The sequence below is a fragment of the Eubalaena glacialis genome, chromosome 4, assembly GCF_028564815.1.
Source record: "Eubalaena glacialis isolate mEubGla1 chromosome 4, mEubGla1.1.hap2.+ XY, whole genome shotgun sequence".
Taxonomy (NCBI): domain Eukaryota; kingdom Metazoa; phylum Chordata; class Mammalia; order Artiodactyla; family Balaenidae; genus Eubalaena; species Eubalaena glacialis.
In genome coordinates this window covers 62562306-62586992 of record NC_083719.1, presented here as the reverse complement: position 1 = coordinate 62586992, position 24687 = coordinate 62562306, and the positions used below count along the sequence as shown (strand labels likewise).

The following is a 24687-nucleotide window of genomic DNA, read 5'->3' as shown; positions in this document are numbered from 1 at the left end:
TTTTTTCATGTGCTTCTTGCCCATTTCTTTGGAGAAATATCTGTTCAAATCCTTTGCTCATATTTTAATTTTTTTTTTTTTTTTTTTTTACTATTGAGTTGAAATATGAGCCATCTTCAATTAATTTTTCTGTAAGTTGTGAAGTAGGGATTGGTCAAGGTTCTTTCTTCCCCCCCATAGATATTCAGTTACTCTAGAATCATTTGTTGCAAAGACTTTTTCCTCGACTGGTTTATTTGGCACCTTTGCTAAATATCAAATAATCACTAACGGGTGGTTCTTTTATTAGGGTCTCTATTCTAGTACCAAGCTGTCTGGATTACTGTAGCTTTATAGGAGGTCTTGGAAGTTGGGTAGTGTAATTCTCCCAGGGTTATTCTTTTATTTGAAAATTACTTGCAATCCTAGAGTAAGCCTCATTGCTCATCATGATTGTGGTAGGCAGGGCAGTGTTCCCTTCGCTTCCCCCAAAGATGTGCACGTCCTAAAGCCCTGAACCTCTGAATATCTTATGTTATATGGCAAAGGGGAACTAAGGTTGCAGATTGAATTAAGGTTGCCAATCAGCTGACCTTAAGATGGGAATATTATCTGACTGGACCAAATGGAATCTCAAGAGTCTTTAAAAGTGGAAGAGAGGGACAAAGAGGAGGTCAAAGTAATACCAAGTGAGAAAGACTCAACTGCCATTGCTGACTTTGAGGATGGAGGAAGAGAGTGTTGAGCCAAGGAATTCTCGCAGCCTCTAGAAACTGGAAATGGCTAAGAAGAGATCCTCCTCTCTTGCCTCTGAAAGGGAATGCAGCCCTCCCAACACCATGATTTAGCCCAATGGGACTTGCTTCAGACTTAGAACTATAAGATGATGAACTTGTGTTAAGTGGCTAAATTTGTAGTAATTTGTTATGGCAGCCATAGAAAACTAACACAATCACGTATTATCATTTTTATATATAGCTTTATTATATATAGATTTACTAAATTTTTTTTTACTAAAATTTTATTGAGGATTTTTGCACCTCTGTTCATTGTAGTTTTCTTTTTGTGTAATGTCTTTGGCTATGGAATCAGAGTAATGCTGGCCTCATAGAATGAGTTGGGAAGTTTAGGCTTCTCTCTGTTTTCTGGAAGATAAATTCTGATTTTTATTCTCGTGTTCATCCCTGCTCTCTTTCATTCTTCTGTACTTCTAGTGTGGAATGGCCTCCTTTAAGTCCAGTTGTATTCATATATAGTCCAGGCAATTATCTAACCACTTTGCTATATATTCTGTGCCTGCACGTTTTCATATGAAATACATGCTATTTTATTATCAGTTGCCATTTTTCCTTTATATTACATTTAAAGTTATTTTAAAAATTAGGTGTGCAAGTATAATGTGTATGAATTCCATTACAGGGAGTCAAAGGAGCATGACAAAACATTTGTTATAATAAGGGGGTGTTAGGCTTGAAAGGCTTGAGAACCATGATACAGAAGCTTTTTTTCCCTATTTCAGAACTTCCCCAGTTATTACAGGTGCTATTAGATAAAAAGGTAAAATCTGTGAATGAGCCTGCAGGCAGGTCACATATTACCACATTCACAATAAAAACCAAATAACCACAACAGTAAAAACACCTTCTGTCTCACCTGCAGGGTAACTTAACACAACTATTCTAGCCACCAAACACAGGGTGTCCAGCCATAATGCTCACACATATGCCTGGTAATGACAGGTTTCAATCCACGAAAGTAGACGTGCAAAAAGTGTAACTTGCTCCCCCCTCTCCCCCGCCTGCAGCTGAGCTCAGTCCTGCTGGGGTCCCAACTCTGACCTGGTATCATTTTCTCTCTTTTCCATGTATAGGCTTAACTCTATGCCATGATAGTAAAAGTTTTTGTGTGCCTGCAGTTGTGACCTAAAAATGACAGGTGGAGGTGGTCACAGTATATTGATCTAGGTGGGATCAGAGACATGAATATGGGCTATAAACCTTTTTCTAGGTCTAAGCTGTCCTTAACTATACCCTGAGCCTCTTACCGTCTTAATGATGTAGGATTATCATTTTAATTTTTTCGTCATTGTGTTATGCTTCATACAGTGGTGTCCTTAATATACATCAGTGTGGATCACTTAACACTAGAAAAACAGGGAAATTCTTTTTTTAGTTTTAAAACTAAAATTCATATTTTTTTCTTTTAAAATGCATATCTTTTCTGCTCTTTCCCTCATTCTTAGGAGAACAACTCCAGCAGTCTGCACCTACCTAATTTGCTATGAAATTAGGAAGCCAGCCATCATATGTATTATTAGAATTGTGTCCGAGACCAAATGGGCCCTGAGTTAGGATCTGATTGCAGGGACTTGGTGATGCTTATTGTGGTCACTCAGGGCATTTATTTTGATTTGTTTGGTTATTTGGTCTTGTTTTTTAATCCTAGCTCATGGCTGATCAGGAGACGTTGCGTTTCCCAGGTACCGGACCTTCTCTCTCTCAGCGTCCTTTGGTCTCACTAAAGCGCCTCCATTTAACTACTTGCCTCTCATTGGGCAAGGGACCCAGGCTGCCTGCCACACATTCTCTTCTCCTCCAGCTGCCTTCACTCCCAACAGCTAGCACTGTCTTCCCCTGCCCTTGGGATGGCCAGGGTCACCTGGACTTCTCCTCCCTCTCACTGTGTCATCCTGGTCAGAAGGGGTACTGCCCACCTCACGTGGTCAGGAGGACCAGGAGTCTGAGAACTCAGAGTTTGTTTCATTCTGCCTTTGGACCAGGTGTTATCTGCAGATCTGAAGGGAATCTTGTTCTTATGCCTTTATTAAGTATGCATTCAATATTTGAAATTCTTTTAACAAACTTCTTAGTATTTAGGTGTATTGAATTTTTTTGGTTTGTTTCTGCCATTAAATGTTTCGCTCTTCTGTTCTTTTTTTTTTTCTTCTTCTTCCAGCTTTATTGAGATATAATTGACACACAGCATTGTGTAAGGTGTATGGCATAATGATTTGAATTACATACATCATGAAATGATTACCACAATTAAGTTTAGTGAACATCCATCATCTTGTATAGGTACAAAATAAAAGAAAAAGAAGAAAATATCTTTTTCCTTGTGATGAGATCTCTTAGGATTTACTCTTCTGTTTTTCTTCAAAGAAGATTGTGCTAATCAATGTTCTCATGACCTTTTTCTTGGTCTCTTGTGCCATAATTAGACAATCACATACTAGCGAGATCCTTTAGCAGTTAGCAAACTTCAGAGAAGAGCTTTGGGGAAACAAAACTGCCTGTCCACTTAGTTTGGTTTATTGATTTTTTCCAAGTAACTCTAAAAGCAAATCTGACTACTTATGAAGTAGAGATCCAGTAAAATGTTGTTTCTGCTTCAAGGGTAAATTCAGAACATTTAACTTGTGTTGTAGATGTGGAAACATAAAGACAAATTAAAGTAGTTGATGCTTGCCCAAATAGAATATGTGAGCTTTCTCTAGTATCATTCTCTCCGAAAAAATCATTGACCTCAATTCCCATCTTTCTCACCATACAAGTAGTCCACTTACTATTTTGCAACCACAATTTTACTTTTTTTCTACCTCTTGATGATATTTTCACTTCTCTCCTGCTGTCTTTGAACTTGCCAGACTCTAAAGCACTTCTGTGATACTTTTTTCATCTATCACTTCTTGACTGGCGTTAGTGACAGATAAATAGCTATCTAGTAAAAAATTATCTGGCCACCTTAAAGGGGTTTCAAGTCTGGAAGGGGAGCCAAGTAATCTGTGAGTAAACTATGATACTCCGTAAAGGTGCCAAAACATTTTAGTTTGCCCTGAAATTCATAACTTTATTAGCTTAAAAAAAAAAACAAACAAGCATTCTTTCAAGATCGAACTGCAGGAAAAGCAAGGAGAACTTTAGTTGTAAGAAAGGACTGAATAAACATTTGGTACTTTTCTTGACCCTAAATATTCCAAACAAAGGGCTTCTGTGCTACTTGTTAGGGGATCCAGAATGTGGAGGTCAAAGCTAGCATCACCCTTGCCATCTAAGTGAGAGTGACTCATAACATTTTGTGCTTACAGCTTTCATTTAAGGATCTCTAAGATCTGTGAGTACCTATGATTTAAATTTCAGAAAAAAGTTCAGTTATTTGCCTACAAATATGTAATAAATTAGGACACTGTTTTCCAGTTCCCAGTTCCATTTTAACTTTTCGAGACCAAATGTTTTCATTCTTTCAACAGAATTTTGAGACTTTTCATCCTTAATAAGTTTTAAAGGAGAAGATAAAATCCCACTGGTATCTCATCATTATAAGCAATGATATTCGTCCCGTTAAAATGAGGAAATCTTTTACTACAACCCCGTGTAATTTTTTTTTTCTTTTTGACCCCCATTCATTCCTGATTTTGCCCTTTCCCTGCATCCATCTTTCTTTATCTTTAGCTCTTTTGGTGGCTGCATCAGTTATTTGGCGTCTGGCTGCCAATTCCATTCCACCAGAATCCCCCTTAATGCGAGCTCGGCAGGAACACTCCCCTGGCTGGTTCTTTTAATCAAGATGTAAAGTCTGATTGTGTCTGACTGGGAGTTGGGGGGTCAGAGCGTTGATCTGCCCTGAATGCTGCAAACCATTTAAAACCCCTACAAATATTCAGATGAATATCTGAATAAAGATTCAGTTTCTGAAATTTAATTTGAATGACAGGCTATGGCCATTGTACCTCTTTCTTTGATAATTGATATGCTTTATTTAAATTCATGGAAACAGAAAGGAATCGTAACAAAACCCCTCACAATTCATCGTGTTTTTATGACTCTCAAGAAATTACATACAGAGAAGAGAATGCTCCCTGGAAGGGTCTATGCTTGAAATACCTTCTTACAAAAGCATGGCACTTCAGAGTATGGTTATAAAACCTAAATCTAGCATCTATTTAATAAATACCCAGCTAGGAGCCTGTTCTGCTCTGCATACTTTGATGCTGCTGCTGGTGGTGGTTATCATCAATGAAAATTGCTAATATTTATTAAGCACTACTTCTGTGCCAGGCTCTATGTTAAGATGGGTATTGTTATTATCCTCATTTTTCAAATGGGGAAACTTAGGCTCAGAGAGAGAGTGATTTGCCCAAACTCACAGCACTTAATTCCTATTCCTTGAGTACACTTCAATAAAATTAGAAATGTGACTGTAGTAATGATAGGAAAAAATAATATTAGTCATAAAACAGACACCTTTTTGTTTATATCTAGTCATCGTTCAGCTCAAGTTTTCCTTAAGTTCAGAGTGGTTCTTAAGAGTACGGTTAATTTAGTCTTGAATTAAGAAGCTTGACACAGAACACCGGCCATCTGATGTGTAATTGAATCAGGCCCTTGCGCCTCCTGCTCCTCGTGCCTGGATTCTTCTCTCTCTGACGGTGGTTGGCTCTACCCTGTCATTCTGGTTACAGCTTCTCTAAGAGGCCTAGTCACCAGTTACCACGAGTGAAGAGATCCTACCTCTTTTTCTCCTCACTCCATGTGAAAGGACCTTGTCTGTCTTATTTTCTGCCATTTCCCCAAAGCTAGAGTGGTCCATGGACCATGAAATCTAGAAAGATTTGTTAAAGGGGTGAGTGAGGACTCTCTTCCCGTCCAGGACCGTGCTTCCTCAAATGCTCTCCAACAACCCCTTTGACTTTGGGTAACTGATCCAGATTGGACAAACAATTCTGGTATTTGTGGGTTGGATTTGTTTAAATCCTCATGGGGTTCCAGGAGTGCCTCTTGCCAATATCCTGTAAAATAAGCAGCATCTGTGTGCAGAACAGCTTCCTAAAAGTTAAGGTCATGGGGTGGCTGGATGAAGGCTCAGAAAACCCTATGCAGTAATCAGAGTTAATTTTAATTCAGAGTGTCTTCAGTCTCCATTTTTGGTGGCCTTTTCTCCATTCACTTATTTGTTCCCCCCCTCCACCCTCAAATCTCGAGCCTTCCTCTTTGGCAGGTCCTGTGCTAGGTCTTAGGGAATGCAAAGAAGAATGAGACATTGTTCTTGTCCTGGAGAGCCAGAGTTCTTGGGGAAGACAAACCATGAATAACTAATTAACACCATACAGAGATAAATGTGATAGAAAAGTATAAAGTGCAGGAGGACAGTGAAGAGACAGATTGTCTGGGGGAGTAAGTTAAAAACAGCATTGTGACATTTAAGTCAAGCAGGAAAGATGGGGAGGGCATTTTAGGCAAAGGAGCCAACATGTACCCAGGCAGCGTCAGCATGTTGTATTCTAACAACAAGAAGTAAGTTCTCTGTGACTGAAGCACAGTGCATGCTTTGTGGGGAAAGGCAGGAGCTGATGCCCCAAAAGTAGTTTGGAGCCACATATGAAGGATTCCATGTGTTGGACTGAAGTTTGAACTTCTTCCTGATTGGGAAGCAGTTAGAGGTCTTTAAACATGCTTGTGGCCTGATTGGTTTGGGCTTCACAAAGATGCCTCTGATAGCAATGTGAAACATTCTGTATGTTACCCCAGGAGTCCAGGTGAGACCAGAGCTGGACCCAAGGCAACGGGGCTGGAGAAGGGGGAGGTGGATTGGAAATCCATTTTCATGATCAACTTGGCAGAAGTGAATGTGTTGAATGTAGAGCAAGAAGGAAAGAGAAGAACATCAGATTGTAAATTGAATGTCTGGGTAGATATGTTCTCTAGAATCTTTCATTAGGAGAAGATTGAATTTACCTAATCCTTTAGGTGACTACTAAGGCATACATTAACTCTCCAATTTGCATGAAGTAAAAAATTAGTCTAAAAGAATCAACCATGAGTAACAGGTCCTTTATTGGACAAAGAGGCTTCTTGGTCTCTGAAATCCTGTTGTCTGCTCATCTATCACACTCCTGTGGGTGGCCTGTTCAGAGGGAAGTCCAGGCCCTGGTGCAAGGCTGCTGGAGCCTTCCTTGCTTTTCTCTCCAGGATCCCCAAGTCAGAGTGAGGACCTGTCTTGGGTAAGCCAGGGTTGAAGGATCCATGGGGGCAGCAAGATGGAGATACACACTGATGGTTCAGGGCAGCCTTCTAAAGCCAAGCCACAACATTACCCTGTTTGGGGAGTAGTCCTAAAAACTAATGCTGTTGTCATGGTTCCATCTTAATTTTTATGAGCTGGATGCGAATGAGGCTTCACTGTCATATACTTAATGTGTTTGCTCGGATCTTTGGCTAACCAGTGTTTTTCCATGACTTTTTTTTTTAAAACGTGATGATCCGTTTATTTATTCATTCATTCATTCATTCATTCATTCATTTATTTATTTATTTATTGATGGCTGTGTTGGGTCTTCGTTTCTGTGCGAGGGCTTTCTCTAGTTACGGCAAGTGGGGGCCACTCTTCATCGCGGTGCGAGGGCCTCTCACTATCGCGGCCTCTCTTGCTGCAGAGCACAGGCTCCAGACGCGCAGGCTCAGTAGTTGTGGCTCACGGGCCTAGTTGCTCCGTGGCATGTGGGATCTTCCCAAACCAGGGCTTGAACGCATGTCCCCTGCATTGGCAGGCAGACTCTCAACCACTGTGCCACCAAGGAAGCCCTTCCATGACTTTCTGACAGCTATTTTTTGTTCACTAATGAATAATAAAGTGAGATTTACCATCTGTAGATGACGTTTGTTTTATTTTGACATTTCTTTTCTATATGGCAAAGATTTTATAATTAGGTTTTCTCCCTGCCAAAAACATTGTTGAAAAATGATTTCCCCCCAAAAAATGTTTCATAACTTCCTTTACTAGTTGGAGTCATCTTATTTTTTTTTTTTTTTTGGAAACCAATTGAACTTGTATTGACACCAACTACATGACTCTCCTCAGTAGCCTTATGGGAATGGATAAAGTGGCTTGACCCAAGATAACACTGATTGGACTTAGCAATGTTACTTTTAAATAAAACCAACCCTATTTTCCCCCCTAAGGTGGCTTAGAGTTCATAATGGTCACAAACTAATACTACAGATAAAACATTTAAAATTTTGATCCAAGCCTTTTCTATCCTCCCACACTTGAAAGGTACCTGATGAACACCAATTTCCCAATCCTAGCATCACTAGCTTACAAACCTTAGGGTTAAAAACTCCCTTCTCATTTACCTAGTGTTCAATTTCCATCAGTTTCGATATATACTAGTGTAAATACCATCACTATTTTGCATGAAGTTAAGTATTCTACAGATCCCAGAGTCATAGGATTGAATCAGGAGCTCCCACCTTTTATGTGAACTTCAGTGGTACCATGGAGGCCAAGGCAATTTAATTTAGGTTAACCAGGATTTGTTTCAATTTGTAAGAGACACTTCTTGCAACAGGTTTATTCAATTCTCTTAAAAAATGGTGGCATTCCTTTACTTTTTGCCTTTTGGAAGCAGCAGTTACATAAATGGAATAGTAGATTAAGTCTAAAAATGTGGGCCCTAGTCAACTTTCATTATTTTTCTGCATATGATCATGATAAAGGATCACAACATCCTTCACATTTCCAAGGAAAACCCAATTTAAAGTTTGTCCTTGCCAGACTCCATAAAACAGCCACTTTAGAGTAAACCAGCAGAGCATTGCATCACCCCAGTAAAGCTGTAGATTTCATCACATGCACCGACAAATCTACATGGCTGGTTTCTGCACTCCTCTTTTACAGAATTTTACACCTATTGTACCAAACGGCATTATTTATTTATTTTATTTTTTTGGCTGCGTTGGGTCCTCATTGTTGCACTCGAGCTTTCTCTAGTTGCAGTGAGCAAGGGCTACTCCTCGTTGCGGTGCGTGGGCTTCTCATTGCGGTGGCTTCTCTTGTTGCAGAGCACCGGCTCTAGGCGTGCGGGCTCAGTAGTTGTGGCACGCGAGCTCAGTAGTTGTGGCTCGCAGGCTCTAGAGTGCAGGCTCAGTAGTTGTGGCACACGGGCTTAGTTGCTCCGCGGCATGTGGGATCTTCCCGGACCAGGGCTCAAACCCGTGTCCCCTGCATTGGCAGGCGGATTCTTAACCACTGAACCACCAGGGAATCCCCCAAACAGCATTTTAAACACGGACATATCAACTCCCTAATAAAGCAAAAACAAAGGCATTTCCCTTATTAGAAACAAGATACACCATCACTTAAAGTCTTCAAACATTATTGCACTTTAACTTTCAGAATTTGACAATGCATTCAATGAACAATCTGCACACAACTAGTTTTAACAGACATTAAAAAACACTTTTAAGCAGACATGGATGTCCTAAACTGTTTATTAGGTAAGAATTTTACAAACATTACTTATATTAGCGGTAGCGGTGGAACTGGAGAGTATTGCGCCTTCTCCAGGCTGCGCAGCGAGAACCACTGATCGGTGTCGTGGAACTTGTGGCCCTTGCCAAGGCCGCAGCTCTTCCTGCCTGCAGACGTCAGCCCCCGCATCTCCCTGTGCTTGCGGACTGGTTTGGTGATCCACTGGGTGTCAGGGTGTCTTCTGATAGCCTTATGGAATGGATCAATGAGGATAACCTCAAAAAATTTGTACGTAGAATCTTCACCAACCCAGTAAGAATTCAGGACCCTCAGGGACCCACAGTGGCGTCCAGCTTGCTCCTGGGCAACAGACTGAAGGCTTCGAGCAAACGAGCTGGTTGACAACATGGTGGACAGGAGTGCCGTAGGTGGCACCCTTAGGAACTGGGCGTTTGTAGCCACCGCGGCGCACACGAATCCGAAATATGACATAACCTTGCTTGGCCTTGTAGCCCGGCCTGCGCGCCTTGTTGGGCCGGGTGGGGCGGGGCGCCCGGAGCAGCGCCGAGAGCTGGCGGTACTGCCGGCAGCGCGCCCTGAGCAAAAGCGCATCACATCCGACTGCTTCTTCCTCCATAGCTCCTGGATGTACTTGTAAGCGCGCATCTCGGCTCACCTGATGGCTGCCACCAGACGGAAAGGCGAGTCATCTTATTTTGATTTGGAAGTTTTTCATAAATCAGCCAGGAAATGAAACATGAAAATTTTCTCCTGAAAATTAATTCTTAACAAGAACAAAAATTAACTTTTGCCCAAAGGAAAATTAGGAGAGAAAATGAAAAGAAACGTGTTTGAAATGGTGGTGGTTCCATTGTCTTTTTGAACTTTATGTCAGACTTAAGTGAACAATATTGGAAGCCCCCTTCTCTACCTTGTTTCAAATGAGCTGATTTTATTCTTGCTGTTACTCTGATCAGTTTTATGTCCAACTCCTTGAAATACCTGAGCAAATGCACTAGAACCAATGGACAGCACCCTATTTCTCAAAGGCCTAAGTCTGTGGATTTTTGCTGGTAAGTGGAGACCATCAGCCAGTACCGCCTGGCCGGGTCCCTGGCAAAGCTGAATTGTCCTCTTCATGCAGTGGATTCTGCAGTTGGCTTTGTGACTGGGGAGCCCAAGAGAATGCGTTGCAGGTGTGTCAGTTAACAGTGCTTTCTCCCTGGAGTGCTCTCAGAAAAATGATGGAGGAAGCCACATCGATAACAGACGATAGAATCGCTTATCATTGCTAATGGGAAAAACATCACAGAAGCTAATGCAAAAACAGTCACACGCGCTGCATAGGCACCTCCCAAATAAGATGTGGAAACACCTTCCAGCTCCTACGGTAGCAGCCGTGGCCAAATTCTCTTTACAGCCCAGAGTATTTTCCTTCCTGAGTCATACCTCAAGGGCCTAAGATCAGCTTCCAAACCCACCCCACACTTCTCCCCATCACCTCCACTCTTGTTTCTACCATCTTCACCATCCACAATTTCTGTATTGAGCACTAACGAATAGGTGGAACTGAAAGAGACATTATCTAATATTTCAAAAGAGTGTTATCTATCAAAAATGGAGACAACAGGCATCTTCTACAATCCCTGAGCCAGTATCATTTATAGCAATCCAGACAGTAGAGGGAAATGATAGTGCTGTCTTAGCCATTCTTGACTTCACAGGTAGAGTGTAAACACTTCTTTCCAGTGTATTTTTGTATCACATGAACAGCACCTTCTTTTAAGTTTTGATACAATGGTTATTGGTGACTGATACTCAGTGGAGTGTGAGGAATTCCCTTTGTCTAAAGATGGTGCCCCCTGTTTTGAGCGTGCAGGTCTGCTCATGTGAAATAGAATGTGTATTTAATAAACTGGCTTGGGTGACCGTTTGCTTTGTCAAGAAGAGATGTGAGGTTTAAGAAAAGGTTCTTGTCTGATAGCAAATGATGAGATTGATTGTCACCCACCTGTGTTGAAGAACTGTTACCTTCCGCTAATGTAGCTCAAGACTCTTCCTTCTCCCCCTCACGAAGCACGGAGAAGAACTGAAGACCTGGTGTGTTAAGGGCTTGATCAGAAGCCTCCTTGACAGTAGAGCCTTGAATTTCTTACCCACCAGCAACAGAGGCTCCTCGTAAGGGAATTATCATCATCTTGAGATAGCTCTCCTGCTGTATCATGGGAAGAGTGTACACTTAGCTGAGATTGACCATGCTTATGTTTTTCATAGAGAAGTAAAGTTTTATATAGATATAAAACTCACTCTATACCAGGGACCTCAGGAGCAGGGCACTCTGGGGGCAGGAGGAGCCTGGGAGTCACACAGACATTGTTTGAATCCTAGCTTTGCCACTTATTAGCTGTTTGGCATTTTCAAGTCTCTCTCTCTCTCTCATGACAAAATAGTTATAATACTAGACTATTTGTATTCTTATAGATATTAGCTACCATTTATTGAGCACTTAGATTGTGCCAGGTACCCAGCCCCAAACCATTATTATAAATGATGTCACTTAATTCTCACCATAATACATGAATGAGGTAGGAATTATTATCTCTGCATTAAAGATGAGAAACTGAGGCAGTGTATTGCCCTGGGTCACACACCTAGTGAGTGGCTGGCATCATGCTTCAGTTCCACGTCTATCAGACTCCAGAGTCTGTGATAATGTGAAATTAGAAGGGTGCCTGGTGCAGAGTGGGTGCTTAACAAATACTGGTTCTTTTTCCTTCCATGAGCATCCTTTGGCTTTGATAGAGCTTGATTTCTGTGTTAGATTTCTTTATACATAATGTTCTATAGAGCACGTCTGTCATACTGCCCTCCTGTGGTTCATTTGGATAACAGTGGCTTTTAGAAAACATTTAATCGGAGTGTAACGCACATGCAAATAAGTGATATTTAAAACATATCTCTAAAGTCACCTAAGTGTATGAGTACTTTTGGAGATAATATGATTCTACAACCTCAGTATATAAGAAATACGACTTTTTACTTTCTACAGTCCAACTTAATTTCTAACTCTGAGCCCCACCCAGCTGGTAAGATACTGAAGTCACTTTTGTATCTTCTCTGGCTTCCCCAATGTCCTCCATTCCCTTGGCTGTCTTGGGAGAGAAACCTTCTCTTCCCTGGCACACAGTATACGATGAAGCTTTGTCCTGCCATCCTGTCAAGAAGGGAGGAATTTTTCTTGCAATTATTTTTTCCATCCAACTGTTCTGTGTACAGAGACATTTAACCCACTGGCGAAGTCTTCAACTTTCACACTTAAGAGTTCAGATCACCAGGGAGTCAAATGTTAATTCTGTTACCAGTTTAAATGTTAGAAAAATTTTCCAGGAAGAAAATAAAAAGGTTCGCTATCCCCACTAATTCGGAGCTTTAGGTTCCTAAGTGAAACTTATTCAGAGGTGTCTTTTCATGTACGGGGAGGGGCTCCACCTACCTGGGTTCACTCTCCTGTGTTACACAAAGTTGCATGCATGCATTTGAATCCTAGTCATTGCTCAGCACAGGGCTCTATCCCAAGCAGTTCCCCTCAGGGGCCTTCCTTGTTTTTCAGTGGCCCTCTCCATTTAAAGGATTTAAAGGTCTAGTGTCAGACATGTGCCATGCTGCGCCCTGGTTATGTCTGTGGGATGGAGGGTTGTGTTGGGTGGGAGGAGGGTAGTGGTATGGGAGAGGGGAAAGAGGAATTTTCTTTCTTAGTTCCTAAGCACCATTTAATAATAACATGCATCCAAGTCTTCTGTTCTTAAATGCATCTAATAGTTAGCCTTGTCCTCATGCCATGACCTAATTGTGTTTCAGATAACGGTGGGCAGACATTGGCAGGGGGCAATAACTGGCCCCTTCGCGGAAGAAAGTGGAGCCTGTGGGAAGGAGGCGTGCGAGGGGTGGGCTTTGTGGCCGGCCCCTTGCTGAAACAGAGGGGCGTGAAGAACCGGGAGCTCATCCACATTTCCGACTGGCTGCCGACCCTGGTGAAGCTGGCGGGGGGCAGCACAGAGGGCACCAAGCCTCTGGATGGCTTCGATGTGTGGAAAACCATCAGGTACCTGCCCACCTGTCTCTTTTCCCTCCCAGGACAGAAGCTCTAAGAACAGCTTGACTTGATCGAGAAGGATCGCTTTTGCATGAATATGATAGTTCAGCTTGCAAATAGATGATTAAAAAAGGAGAAGAACTGCCTTTAGAAATACTGTAATTATATATGTATATACTTTTAAGTTCTGGATTTGAGATTGGGGGCCTGTGTTTTCTCTGAGGAGTAAGATCGTCCTCAGTGGCTCACCCTCCATGAGAGGAAGCTGTGCTAAGAAGTAGGATAGGGTATTGTTTGCTTCCTGCAGAGGGTCAGGGGACCTGCCCTGTTGCCTGCTAGGAGAATGGAGGACCAAGCAGGAGGAAGAGCTGGAATTTGAGTGGGGGAGCAGCTGTATACCCTTATTACACAATAAGTATCTAATGAGCACCTACTATGTACCAAGCCCTGTTCTAGGTGTGGAGGAACTAGGAATGAACAAGACAGGCACCATCCTGGCTCTCATGGAGCTTATATTCCAGATGGGGAGTCGGGGGGCCAGGGGGTGGGAATAAACAAGTAAACCCATAAATAAGTAGATGACGTCCCATAATGATCTGCACTAGGAAGGCAGTAAAACAGTGTGTTGTGATACAGAGAGCTGGCAGATGTGAAGGAGGTGCACAATCTGGGGAGCAGAACGCAGACTTAGCTTTGGAAATGGTGGCAAGCCCTTCCTGTTTAGCCACCGCCATGCCGAACAATGGCCCCCAAAATGGGGAGGTGTACATACCTGCAAGGGTGCAGGAAGAAAACTTTAAAACTTGTATTTGTAGTTAATTTTATCTCATCTTTTTTTAAGTATATATTTTATAAGATATATAATATATTAGTAGATTAGTACATATATCCAATTGATAAACATAAATAAATGTACATATACTGGAGGTATTGTTTCTACTGATGGAGTGACAATGTCTAGTGTAATAGTTTTAAACCTCTGTTGGGTGTTACAGCAAGGGGTAGTGGCTGATTGACTGGTCCCCTAGTGACCAGGGGAAAATGACCTGCTCTGTTTACAGTTTGGATTTTCCCCTTAGATATAAGTGAAATTAACTAATTGAACTAGAGAATGGCCGTTTTTATTTATTTATTATTTTTCTCTTGCTTTTTTGTCCAGAAAGCTTTTTTCTCAGCTTGAAATCCGCTAAACATTTATATTTTCTTCTAAGTGTTGTGGTTTGATTTTCTTCCATGTAATTCTTGAACTGTTGTGAAATGATTTTGTGTGTTACGTGAGGTCAATATCTAAATCAGAGGAATGGGGTTTTTCTCAAATTTTTGAATCACAGAGCTCCTTGAGACTCTGAAAGCTATGAGGTTACCAAAAAAAGTACCTAAGCATATGTACAATAATTTAGATAGAATTTATTTTTATGATGTTACATATTGATTACACATTCTTTTCTATGTACGCATAGAAAAATATGACATTCTTTGAAAACCTTTGCCTCGCACTCATTTTTAATGCAAAAATTAATACCTACTTTATGATAAAAAGGAAATAAAAATTTCCAAGCAAAGCAAAACTTGAACTTCAGCTTATCACCAACTTCCACCATGAAGGCTGTTGAAGTTTGACTTACAGAAGCAGGAGAAAGTTTTGAGTGGTTTTGATATGATGACATATGTGTCAGGCTTGCCATCCAATCAGTTTTGATTTTTTTGTTTTGTTTTGTTTTGGTGGCAAAAAAAAAAAAGCACACTTGGCTTATTGTGGCTTATAAAAGCACTCATGAGCAAATGGAGCTATCGTGGCATACTTGACCAAATGAGGGTAGGCTTGAGTTGAGAAACAGTTGAATTTATTTTGAATAATTTCCTCTGTTCCCAGATTCACTGAGGTTCTGATCTTTGGCAAAGTGCAAGTCATTGATGTTCATCCATATCACCAATTTTGGACTATAAACCCACATTTCAATCCTAAAATTATCTTTGTCAGAAGTAACGTTTAGGAGTTTGGCACATACTTGCTTCTGCCTGCCGAGAAATTGGAAAAAGTTTTGCCACCCTTAACTCCAGATTGCAGAAGGTCTTTCCTCAGTGTCAGAGGCATGCTGAACTCCTAGTGACCCATCTTGAATAGAACAGGAGCTCTGCGTCCTTCAACAGCAGACATAATGTTGACTGCAGGGCTGTAACTAGAATATTACAACCAAAACTATTGTCCAAGTACATGAAACCATGAGAGAGTGGCTTTCCTTTTCTATTTGAAAAAAGTAAAAGTTCTGCCCAATGTCTAATCAAGCATTTCAAGACTTTCCTCTGGAAATTCAGCAAATTTCTGTTTAGTAGGTGAAGAACTGCTCTCATTCTGCTCTCTTTTCCTGATGAAAGATCCTGAAAGCAATGATTCAGCCCCCACTGTCCCGATGAAGTTGATGCTCCTCACAGCACTAGGCAAGCGTTCATTCAGTACCAGCGGCAGAGCATTTGGCACCCATGCTGGCCGATGCAGAAAGCAACCAGTCACATTGACGTCAGGAGCTTCTCTTCCAAAGCAGTAAAAACAAATGGACAGCCAAATGTCGGATTCTCAGTCTATGCCCAGAGTTCTCGACCTTTTTTTCAGTAAGATGTTTACTTGGAAATACCATTTTCAAGATGATGGTAGTTTCTGAAAATTTCAAAAAGGTCTCATGAAATAGGAATGCCGGTAATGGCAGTAACAGAGTCGGCTATGCTGAGAGCATCCGTTTCACTAGTTGTGTAGTTATCAATTCCTCTTAGGTCTGCTCCAAAATATTAAATTTTAGAAGAAATAGCCATTCTGGAGTGGGTGACATTCTTTGCAATCTGAGTTCCGTGACTGCTTCAGTTTTTCACCTGTTCGAAGCCACAGAACATGTTTGTCAATTCTAGGGAACATGGCTTCTCCAAGTTCTTTCTGATTCTGTATGGTTTCTCTGCTTTTCAACTTGATAAGCAGCCTATAGGTTGTTTCAAGACACTTCGAAGGATTTTTAAACTTACTTTATATTTCATTAAATTTATATAACCAAAGCAGAACCCCTAATCATAATGGTAGTAATGTTTTTACTTTCTAATCAATGGGAAACTCTTCTAGATGTTATAACATCACAGTGGGGACTTCCCTGGTGGCGCAGTGGTTAAAAATCCGCCTGCCAATGCAGGGCACACGGGTTTGCGCCTTGGTCCGGGAAGATACCACATGCCGCGGAGCAACTAAACCCGTGCACCACAACTACTGAGGCTGTGCTCTAGAGCCCACGAGCCACAACTACTGAGCCTGTGTGCCACAACTACTGAAGCTCGCGCGCCTAGAGCCCGTGCTCTGCAAAAAGTGAAGCCACCACAATGAGAAGCCCAAGCACTGCAATGAAGAGTAGCCCCCACTTGCTGCAACTAGAGAAAGCCCGGGTACAGCAACAAAGACCCAACACAGCCAAAAATAAATAAATAAATAAATAAATTATTTTAAAAAACGTGACAGTGGTGACAATCAAATATTACCTGATGATGTGAAATATCTTAAAAACTTAGTATGAAACTATAAAGACTTTCCCCACCTATGGATTCAGTTTCAAGAGGAATTTTGAAGGAAAGATAAGTCACTTTTCACCCCATTTTCACAGATACCATGAAGCCCAATGAAGTATAATTCTTAATGAGCCAAAGTTTAAGAACCTCTGAACTAAAATGATGCTTTATTTCAAATATTACCAAGACAACCCAGACTGATTTTTGAGTAATTATTATTGAATAATAATTTCATCATTATTATTATTATTGAATATTTCCTTTTTCACTGATTTGTAGTACCACTTTAGGTTCTAAGTTCTTATTAGTGCTATGATCTGTCTTGGTGCCATCTATTTTAGTCCACTGACTTAGCTGTTCTTGTGTTAGCACCTCACTGTTGTAATCTGTAATCTGTTGTAAACATACCTTTTAGAGTATATTTAAATACCTGGCAGAAATAGCTATTCACCTCCCCATTATATTTCCTTTACAAAATTTTCTTGACAAGTCCCACTTTTTAATTTTTTCTGATGAACTCTGGAATTATTTCATTAAAAGAAAAGCTTCTTAAAAATTAAATGAGATTAACCATGAAAATTAATTTGGGAAGAATGGAGATATTTAGTCTTCTCACCTGGACACTTAAAGTTGCCCTCTGCTTGCTGATGTTCTTTTCGTTGTTTTTTTTTTTAATTATTTTTTCTCTACATATTTCATTTTGGATAGATTCTGTTAGTATGCCTTCAAGATTATTAATTTTTTTCTCGATTCCTAATCTTCTATTAATTCCATCCAGTATATTTTTCTTTTTTTAATCTATTTTTAAATGTGATAAAATACACATAACAAAATTTACTATCTTAGCCATTTTTAAGTGTACAGTTCAGTAGTGTTAAGTGTATTCATATTGTTGTATAACTAATCTCCAGAAATTTTTATATCTTGCAGAACTAAAACTCTATATTTATTAAACAACAGTTCTCTACTTCCCCCTCCCCCCAGCTCCTGACAACCACCCTTCTACTTTCTGTCCCTATAAATTTGACTACTGCAGATACCTCATACAAGTGAAATCCTACAGTATTTGTCTTTTTGTGACTGGCTTATTTCATTTACCATAGAATCCTCAAGGTTAATTCATGTAGCATGTATCAGAATTTCCTTCCTTTTTTAAGGCTGATTAATATTCCATTTATGTATATACCGCATTTTGTTTATCCATTCATCCATTGTTGGACAGTTGTGTTGTTTCCACCTTTGACTATTGTGAATAATGCTGCTATGAACATAGGTGTACAAAACTCTCTTTGAGACCCTGCTTTCTGTTCTTTTAGTTATATACCTAGAAGTGGAATTGCTGCATCATATGGTAATTCTATTTCTAATTTTTTGAAGAACTGCTGTACTGTTTTGCATAGTGGCTGTACCATTTTATATTCTCACCAACAATGTGCAAGAGTTCCAGTTTCTCTTCATCCTCACCAGCACTGATTCTTTCCTTCCCTTTAAAAAAAAATTTGATAGTAGCCATTCTAATGGATGTGAAGTGATACCTCATTGTGGTTTTGATTTGCATTTGCCTTGTATTTAGTGATATTGAGCATCTTTTCATGTGTTCGCAGGCCATTTGTGTATCTTCTTTGGAGAAATATCTACTTGAGTCCTTCATCCATTTTTTTTTTCTTTTCTTTTTTTTTAACATCTTTATTGGAGTATAATTGCTTTACAATGGTGTGTTAGTTTCTGCTTTATAACAAAGTGTATCAGTTATACATGTACATATGTCCCCATATCTCTTCCCTCTTGCATCTCCCTCCCTCCCACCCTCCCTATCCCACCCCTCTAGGTAGTCACAAAGCACTGAGCTGATCTCCCTGTGCTATGCGGCTGCTTCCCACTAGCTATCTATTTTACGTTTGGTAGTGTATATATGTCCATGCCACTCTCTCACTTTGTCCCAGCTTACCCTTCCTCCTCCCCGTATCCTCAAGTCCATTCTCTAGTAAGTCTGTGTCTTTATTCCCATCTTGTCCCTAGGTTCTTCATGACCTTTTTTTTTTTTTTTTAGATTCCATATATATGTGTTAGCATTGTTTTTCTCTTTCTGACTTACTTCACTCTGTAGGACAGACTCTAGGTCCATCCACCTCACTACAAATAACTCAATTTCATTTCTTTTTATGGCTGAGTAATATTCCATTGTATATATGTGCCACATCTTCTTTATCCATTCATCTGTTGATGGACACTTAGGTTGCTTCCATGTCCTGGCTATTGTAAACAGAGCTGCAATGAACATTTTGGTACATGATTCTTTTTGAATTATGGTTTTCTCAGGGTATATGCCCAGTAGTGGGATTGCTGGGTCGTATGGTAGTTCTATTTTTAGTTTTTTAAGGAACCTCCATACTGTTCTCCATAGTGGCTGGATCAATTTACATTCCCACCAACAGTGCAAGAGGGTTCTACAATTTGTATGGAAACACAAAAGACCCCAAATAGCCAAAGCAATCTTGAGAAAGAAAAACAGAGCTGGAGGAATCAGGCTCCCTGGCTTCAGACTATACTACAAAGCTACAGTAATCAAGACAGTATGGTACTAGCACAAAAACAGAAATATAGATCAATGGAACAGGATAGAAAGCCCAGAGATAAACCCACACACATATGGTCACCTTATCTTTGATAAAGGAGGCAAGAATATACAGTGGAGAAAAGACAGTCTCTTCAATAAGTGGTGCTGGGAAAACTGGACAGCTACATGTAAAAGAATGAAATTAGAACATTCCCTAACACCATACACAAAAATAAACTCAAAATGGATTAAAGACCTAAATGTAAAGCCAGACACTATCAAACTCTTAGAGAAAAACATAGGCAGAACACTCTATGACATAAATCACAGCAAGATCCTTTTTGACCCAGCTCCTAGAGAAATGGAAATAAAAACACAAATAAACCAATGGGACCTAATGAAACTTAAAAGCTTTTGCACAGCAAAGGAAACCATAAACAAGATGAAAAGACAACACTCAGAATGGGAGAAAATATTTGCAAGTGAAGCAACTGACAAAGGATTAATCTCCAAAATTTACATGCAGCTCAGTATCAAAAAACAAACATCGATTTTTAAATGAGATTGTTTGGTTTTTTGTGTTGTTGAGTTGCAGGAGTTCTTTATATACTCTGGATATTAACTTCTTATTTTATATATATATGGTTAGCAAATATTTTCTCCCATTCTGTAGATTGCCTTTTCATTCTAATGAATATGTCCTTTGATGTATAGTTTTTTATAAAGGATTCATGAATTTTGTATATTTAAAATATTTGAATGCAGTTATTAGCTTAATATTTATGAATCTTATACTAGTCATCAATGATCTTATAAATCATGCAATTGAAAATATTCAGAACTTATAATATCACTTATTTATTTAAATTAAAATACACTTGATTTACAATATTGTGTTAGTTTCTGGTGTACAGCAAAGTGATTCAGTTATATATTCATATTTTTTCAGATTATTTTCCATTATAGGTTATTACAAGATATTGAATATAGTTCCCTGGGTTATGCAGTAAATCCTTGTTGCTTATCTGTTTTATGTAGAGTAGTTTGTATCTGTTAATCCCATACTCCTAATTTATCCCTCGCCCCCTCCCTTCCCTTTGGTAACCATAAATTTGTTTTCCATGTCTCTGAGTCTGTTTCTGTTTTGTATATAAATTCATTTGTATTATTTTTTAGATTCCACATATAAGCAATATCACATAATATTTGTCTTTCTCTGTCTGACTTACTTCACTTAGTATGATATTCTCTAGGTCCATCCATATTGCTGCAAATGGCATTACTCATTCTTTTTTACAGCTGAGTAATATTCCATTGTATACATATACCACATCTTCTTAAACCAATCATCTGTCGATGGCCACTTGGGTTGTTTCCATGTCTTGGCTACTATGAATAGTGCTGCTATGAACATTGGGCTGCATGTATCTTTTTGAATTAGAGTTTTCACCTTTTCAGCATATATGCCCAGGAGTGGGATTGCTGAATCATACGGCAGCTCTACTTTTAGTTTTTTAAGGAACCTCCATATTGTTTTCCACAGTGGCTGCACCAGTTTACTTTCCCACCAACAGTGTAGGAGGGTTCCCAGAAAGGGGAACCACCATTTATTATTTGTAGACTTTTTCATGATAACCATTCTGACCAGTGTGAGGTGATACCTCATTGTGTTTTTATTTGCATTTCTCTAATAATTAGCGATGTTGAACATCTTTTCATGTGCCTATTGGCCATCTGTCTGTCTTCTTTGGAGAAATGTCTATTTAGGTCTTCTGCCCATTTTTTGATTAGGTTGTTTGTTTTTTTGATATTGAGTTGTATGAGCTGTTTTTATATTTTGGATATTAACCCCTCATCAGTTGCATCATGTACAAATATTTTCTCCCATTCTGCAGATTGTCTTTTCATTTTGTTGATGATTTCCTTTGCTTTTAAGTTTGATTAGGTCCCATTTGTTTATTTTTGCTTTTATTTCTTTTGCCTTGGGAGACAGAGCTAAGAAAATACTGCTATGATTTATGTCCAAGAATGTTTTGCCTCCATCCAGTATGTTTTTCATCTCAGACATTCTAGGTTTTCACTTGTAGAAGTCCAATTTGGATCTTTTATATCTTTTTTATATCCAACATTCTAAACATACAGAATATAGTTTATAATAACTGTTTTAATGTCCTCTGCTAATTCCAACATCTATGTCAGTTCTGGGTTGGTTGTGATTGAATGGTTACCTCATTATGGGTCATGTTTCCATGACTTTTAATCTTTGATTTGATGCCAGACATTGTACATTTTACCTTCTTGGATATTTATTTATTGTTATGACTCTTCTTGCTTTGTTCTGAGATGAAGTTAAATTAGTTGAGAACACTTTGAGCCTTCTGGGTATTGCATTTATGATTTATTAGGCAGGTCCAGAGCAGTGTCCAGTCTAGGGCTACCTATTCTTCACTGCTGAGTCAAAACCTCCCTAGTAATCTACCAAGTGCCCTGTGAATTTTAAGTTTTTCCAATCTGGCTGATGGGAACAGATACTATTTTTCCCAACTCCATGTGAATGTTGGGCACTGGTCCCTTTAATCCTTTCAGATGGTTCTTTCCCTAGTTTTGGGTAGTTCTGTCACATACATCTGATCAGTGCTCAGCTAAATATTCTAAGGGGGCTCTCTGCAAATCTCCAGGGTTCTCTTTCTGTGCAACTTTTTCTTCTCTGGTACTCTATCCTATCAACTCTAGCTCCCTGGGTCTCCCTGGACCCTCAACTCTCAAATCAGGGAGTCCGCTGGGTTATGCCTCAGTTCCCCATCCCTGTACCAGGGCTTAGAATCTTATTATTCTCAAGGTAATAAGCTAAGGCAATGATAAGACTCACCTCCTTTGTTTCCTGTCACTCAGGGATCACTGTCCTTTGCCTGATATCTCATCTTTTGAAAACTGTTGTTTCATATATTCTGTCTGTTTCCCTTTAGGTTGTTTTAGGTAGGAGGGTAAATCCAGTCTGCCTGTTACTCCATCTTGGCTGGAAGCAGAAATACCCAAGAAAATTTTATTGTGCCTTTACTTTTTGATCAATATTTTCCTGTTTATTTTCTACTTTCAAGTGCTTTTTAATTCAATCTGGAATCATAAACCCAGCTTTCTGAAATATAATATTGTAAATCTTATAACTCTTCTAAAGAGTTTTTCTTCTGCATTCAACTTTGTAATCACATATAGAGAAAGTATGTATATTGATCTATATGTTAATTACTTTTTATATTACAAATACTCCTTAACTTTCACATTCTCAGTTCCTAATTTTAATTAATCTTTTGATCAGTTGGTTAATACTTTAATTTTCATAGAGGCACATAAATGATAAGGTTTTTTTAAAAAAATCTTTGCATATGGAAGAATATCTTTCTATTACCTTCAAACAAAAATAATAATTTGACAAAGAATTCTTGTCAAATCTTTTCTCCTTATGATTCTATAGACACTACTTTATTGTCTTCTGGTAAGTACCTTTACAGCAAAGTGTACCAAGTTTACCTGCAAACACAGAGAAAGCTGAGATTACAATCTTGGTATATCTGACAAGGTAGAATTTATGTCAAAATTATTGTTAAGAATAATCGTGGAAATGGTGCAAATGGTGATTTCTTCTTTGACCCATGTGTTTAGAAGTGTGTTGTTTATTTTCCAAATATTTCAGGTTTTCTCTGTTAGATTATTGATTTCTAGTTTAATTCTGTTGTTGTCAGAGGACATACTTTTTATTATTTCAGTCCTTTTAAATTTGAGACTTGGTCCACTTTCTTGGAGTCTATGCCATGTAGTCTTGAAAAGAATGTGTATTTTGTAGTTATTAGGTGTAATATTAGGTTTTGTTTGTGATCCAATCAGAAAATATTTTATTTCGGTAGATGAGTTTTTATATATTGCTATAATTTTAATTCTTAGCTTTGTTGTATTGTTTTATGTTATATTTATTTATTTATTTAAAATAGTTTTTGTTTTTTTTTAAAGTATTTGTTTATTTATTTTATTTATGGCTGTGTTGGGTCTTCGTTTCTGTGCGAGGGCTTTCTCTAGTTGTGGCAAGCGGGGGCCACTCTTCATCGCGGTGCGCGGGCCTCTCGCTATCGCGGCCTCTCTTGTTGCGGAGCACAGGCTCCAGACGCGCAGGCTCAGTAATTGTGGCTCACGGGCCCAGTTGCTCCGCGGCATGTGGGATCCTCCCAGACCAGGGCTCGAACCCGTGTCCCCTGCATTGGCAGGCAGATTCTCAACCACTGCGCCACCAGGGAAGCCCATATGTATTTTTTATCTTTGATCTTATGTTGGTTCTTTTAATATTTAGAACAATGTATAGTTTATTCTAGTGTCATCATTATACTAATATCTTTATATAATTCTCTAGTCCCTTTTTAGGTTCTTCTATTTGGTTTGTCAGCTTTAAATGTCATCTTCGACTCCCACTTATTACCTATAAGGAAATCAACAACTTATTCAATTTTACCCTTTCTCTTGCCTTTCTCTTTCAGTTTTATTTTTAGTTCTATTATTTCTGCTTTGTCAGAGCATATAATATATAATGCTGTTCTTCTGTCCTTGTCCACAAGTTTGTTTTTGTCTTAGATCTATAATAATATATTCTGTGCTAACCACTTGTCCATTTCTAAAGTGTTCTCAATTATCTCTTAGTTGGAGGAATTCATTCTTTAATAGATTTCTCAGGATTCTTTGGATTTTTGCCCATATATTAAAACCATTCCTACAATTTTGATAATAGCAAAGCAGTTCAACTGATATAAAATCCTTGTCTCATACTTTCCCTTCCTTCAGTTTCTAGAAAATGTTACCCAACTGTATACTTGTTTTGTATGTTGCTGTTGATAAATTTAATGTTATTGTGATCTTCTTTCTTTTTTTTATACATTTATTTACTTTATTTATTTATTTTTGGCTGCATTGGGTCTTCATTGCTGCATGCGGGCTTTCTCTAGTTGCGGTGAGCGGGGGCTAATCTTCGTTGCACTGTGCGGGCTTCTCATTGTGGTGGCTTCTTTTGTTGCGGAACACGGGCTCTAGGTGCGTGGGCTTCAGTAGCTGTGGCACATGGGCTCAGTAGTTGTGGCTCGCGGGCTCTAGAGTGCAGACTCAGTAGTTGTGGCACACAGGCTTAGTTGCTCCCTGGCATGTGGGATCTTCCCAGACCAGGTCTCTGGAGGTCTGAAAGATTTTTATTATCACTATTATTATTTAAAGTCTAAGACTTTTTTACTAGCTA

General features: G+C 39.3%; 1 protein-coding gene and 1 pseudogene across 1 annotated transcript in view; one reads left to right on the top strand and one right to left on the bottom strand.

Annotated features, from left to right (window-relative positions):
• ARSB (arylsulfatase B) overlaps positions 1–24687 on the top strand; it is a 181787-nt gene that overhangs the window by 66723 nt on the left and 90377 nt on the right. Inside the window, exon 5 of the mRNA XM_061189387.1 lies at positions 13087–13330. Coding sequence (XP_061045370.1) covers positions 13087–13330 — 244 coding nt within the window. The remainder of the gene's footprint in view (positions 1–13086; positions 13331–24687) is intronic.
• LOC133089786 (large ribosomal subunit protein eL15-like) lies at positions 9237–9904 on the bottom strand (annotated as a pseudogene).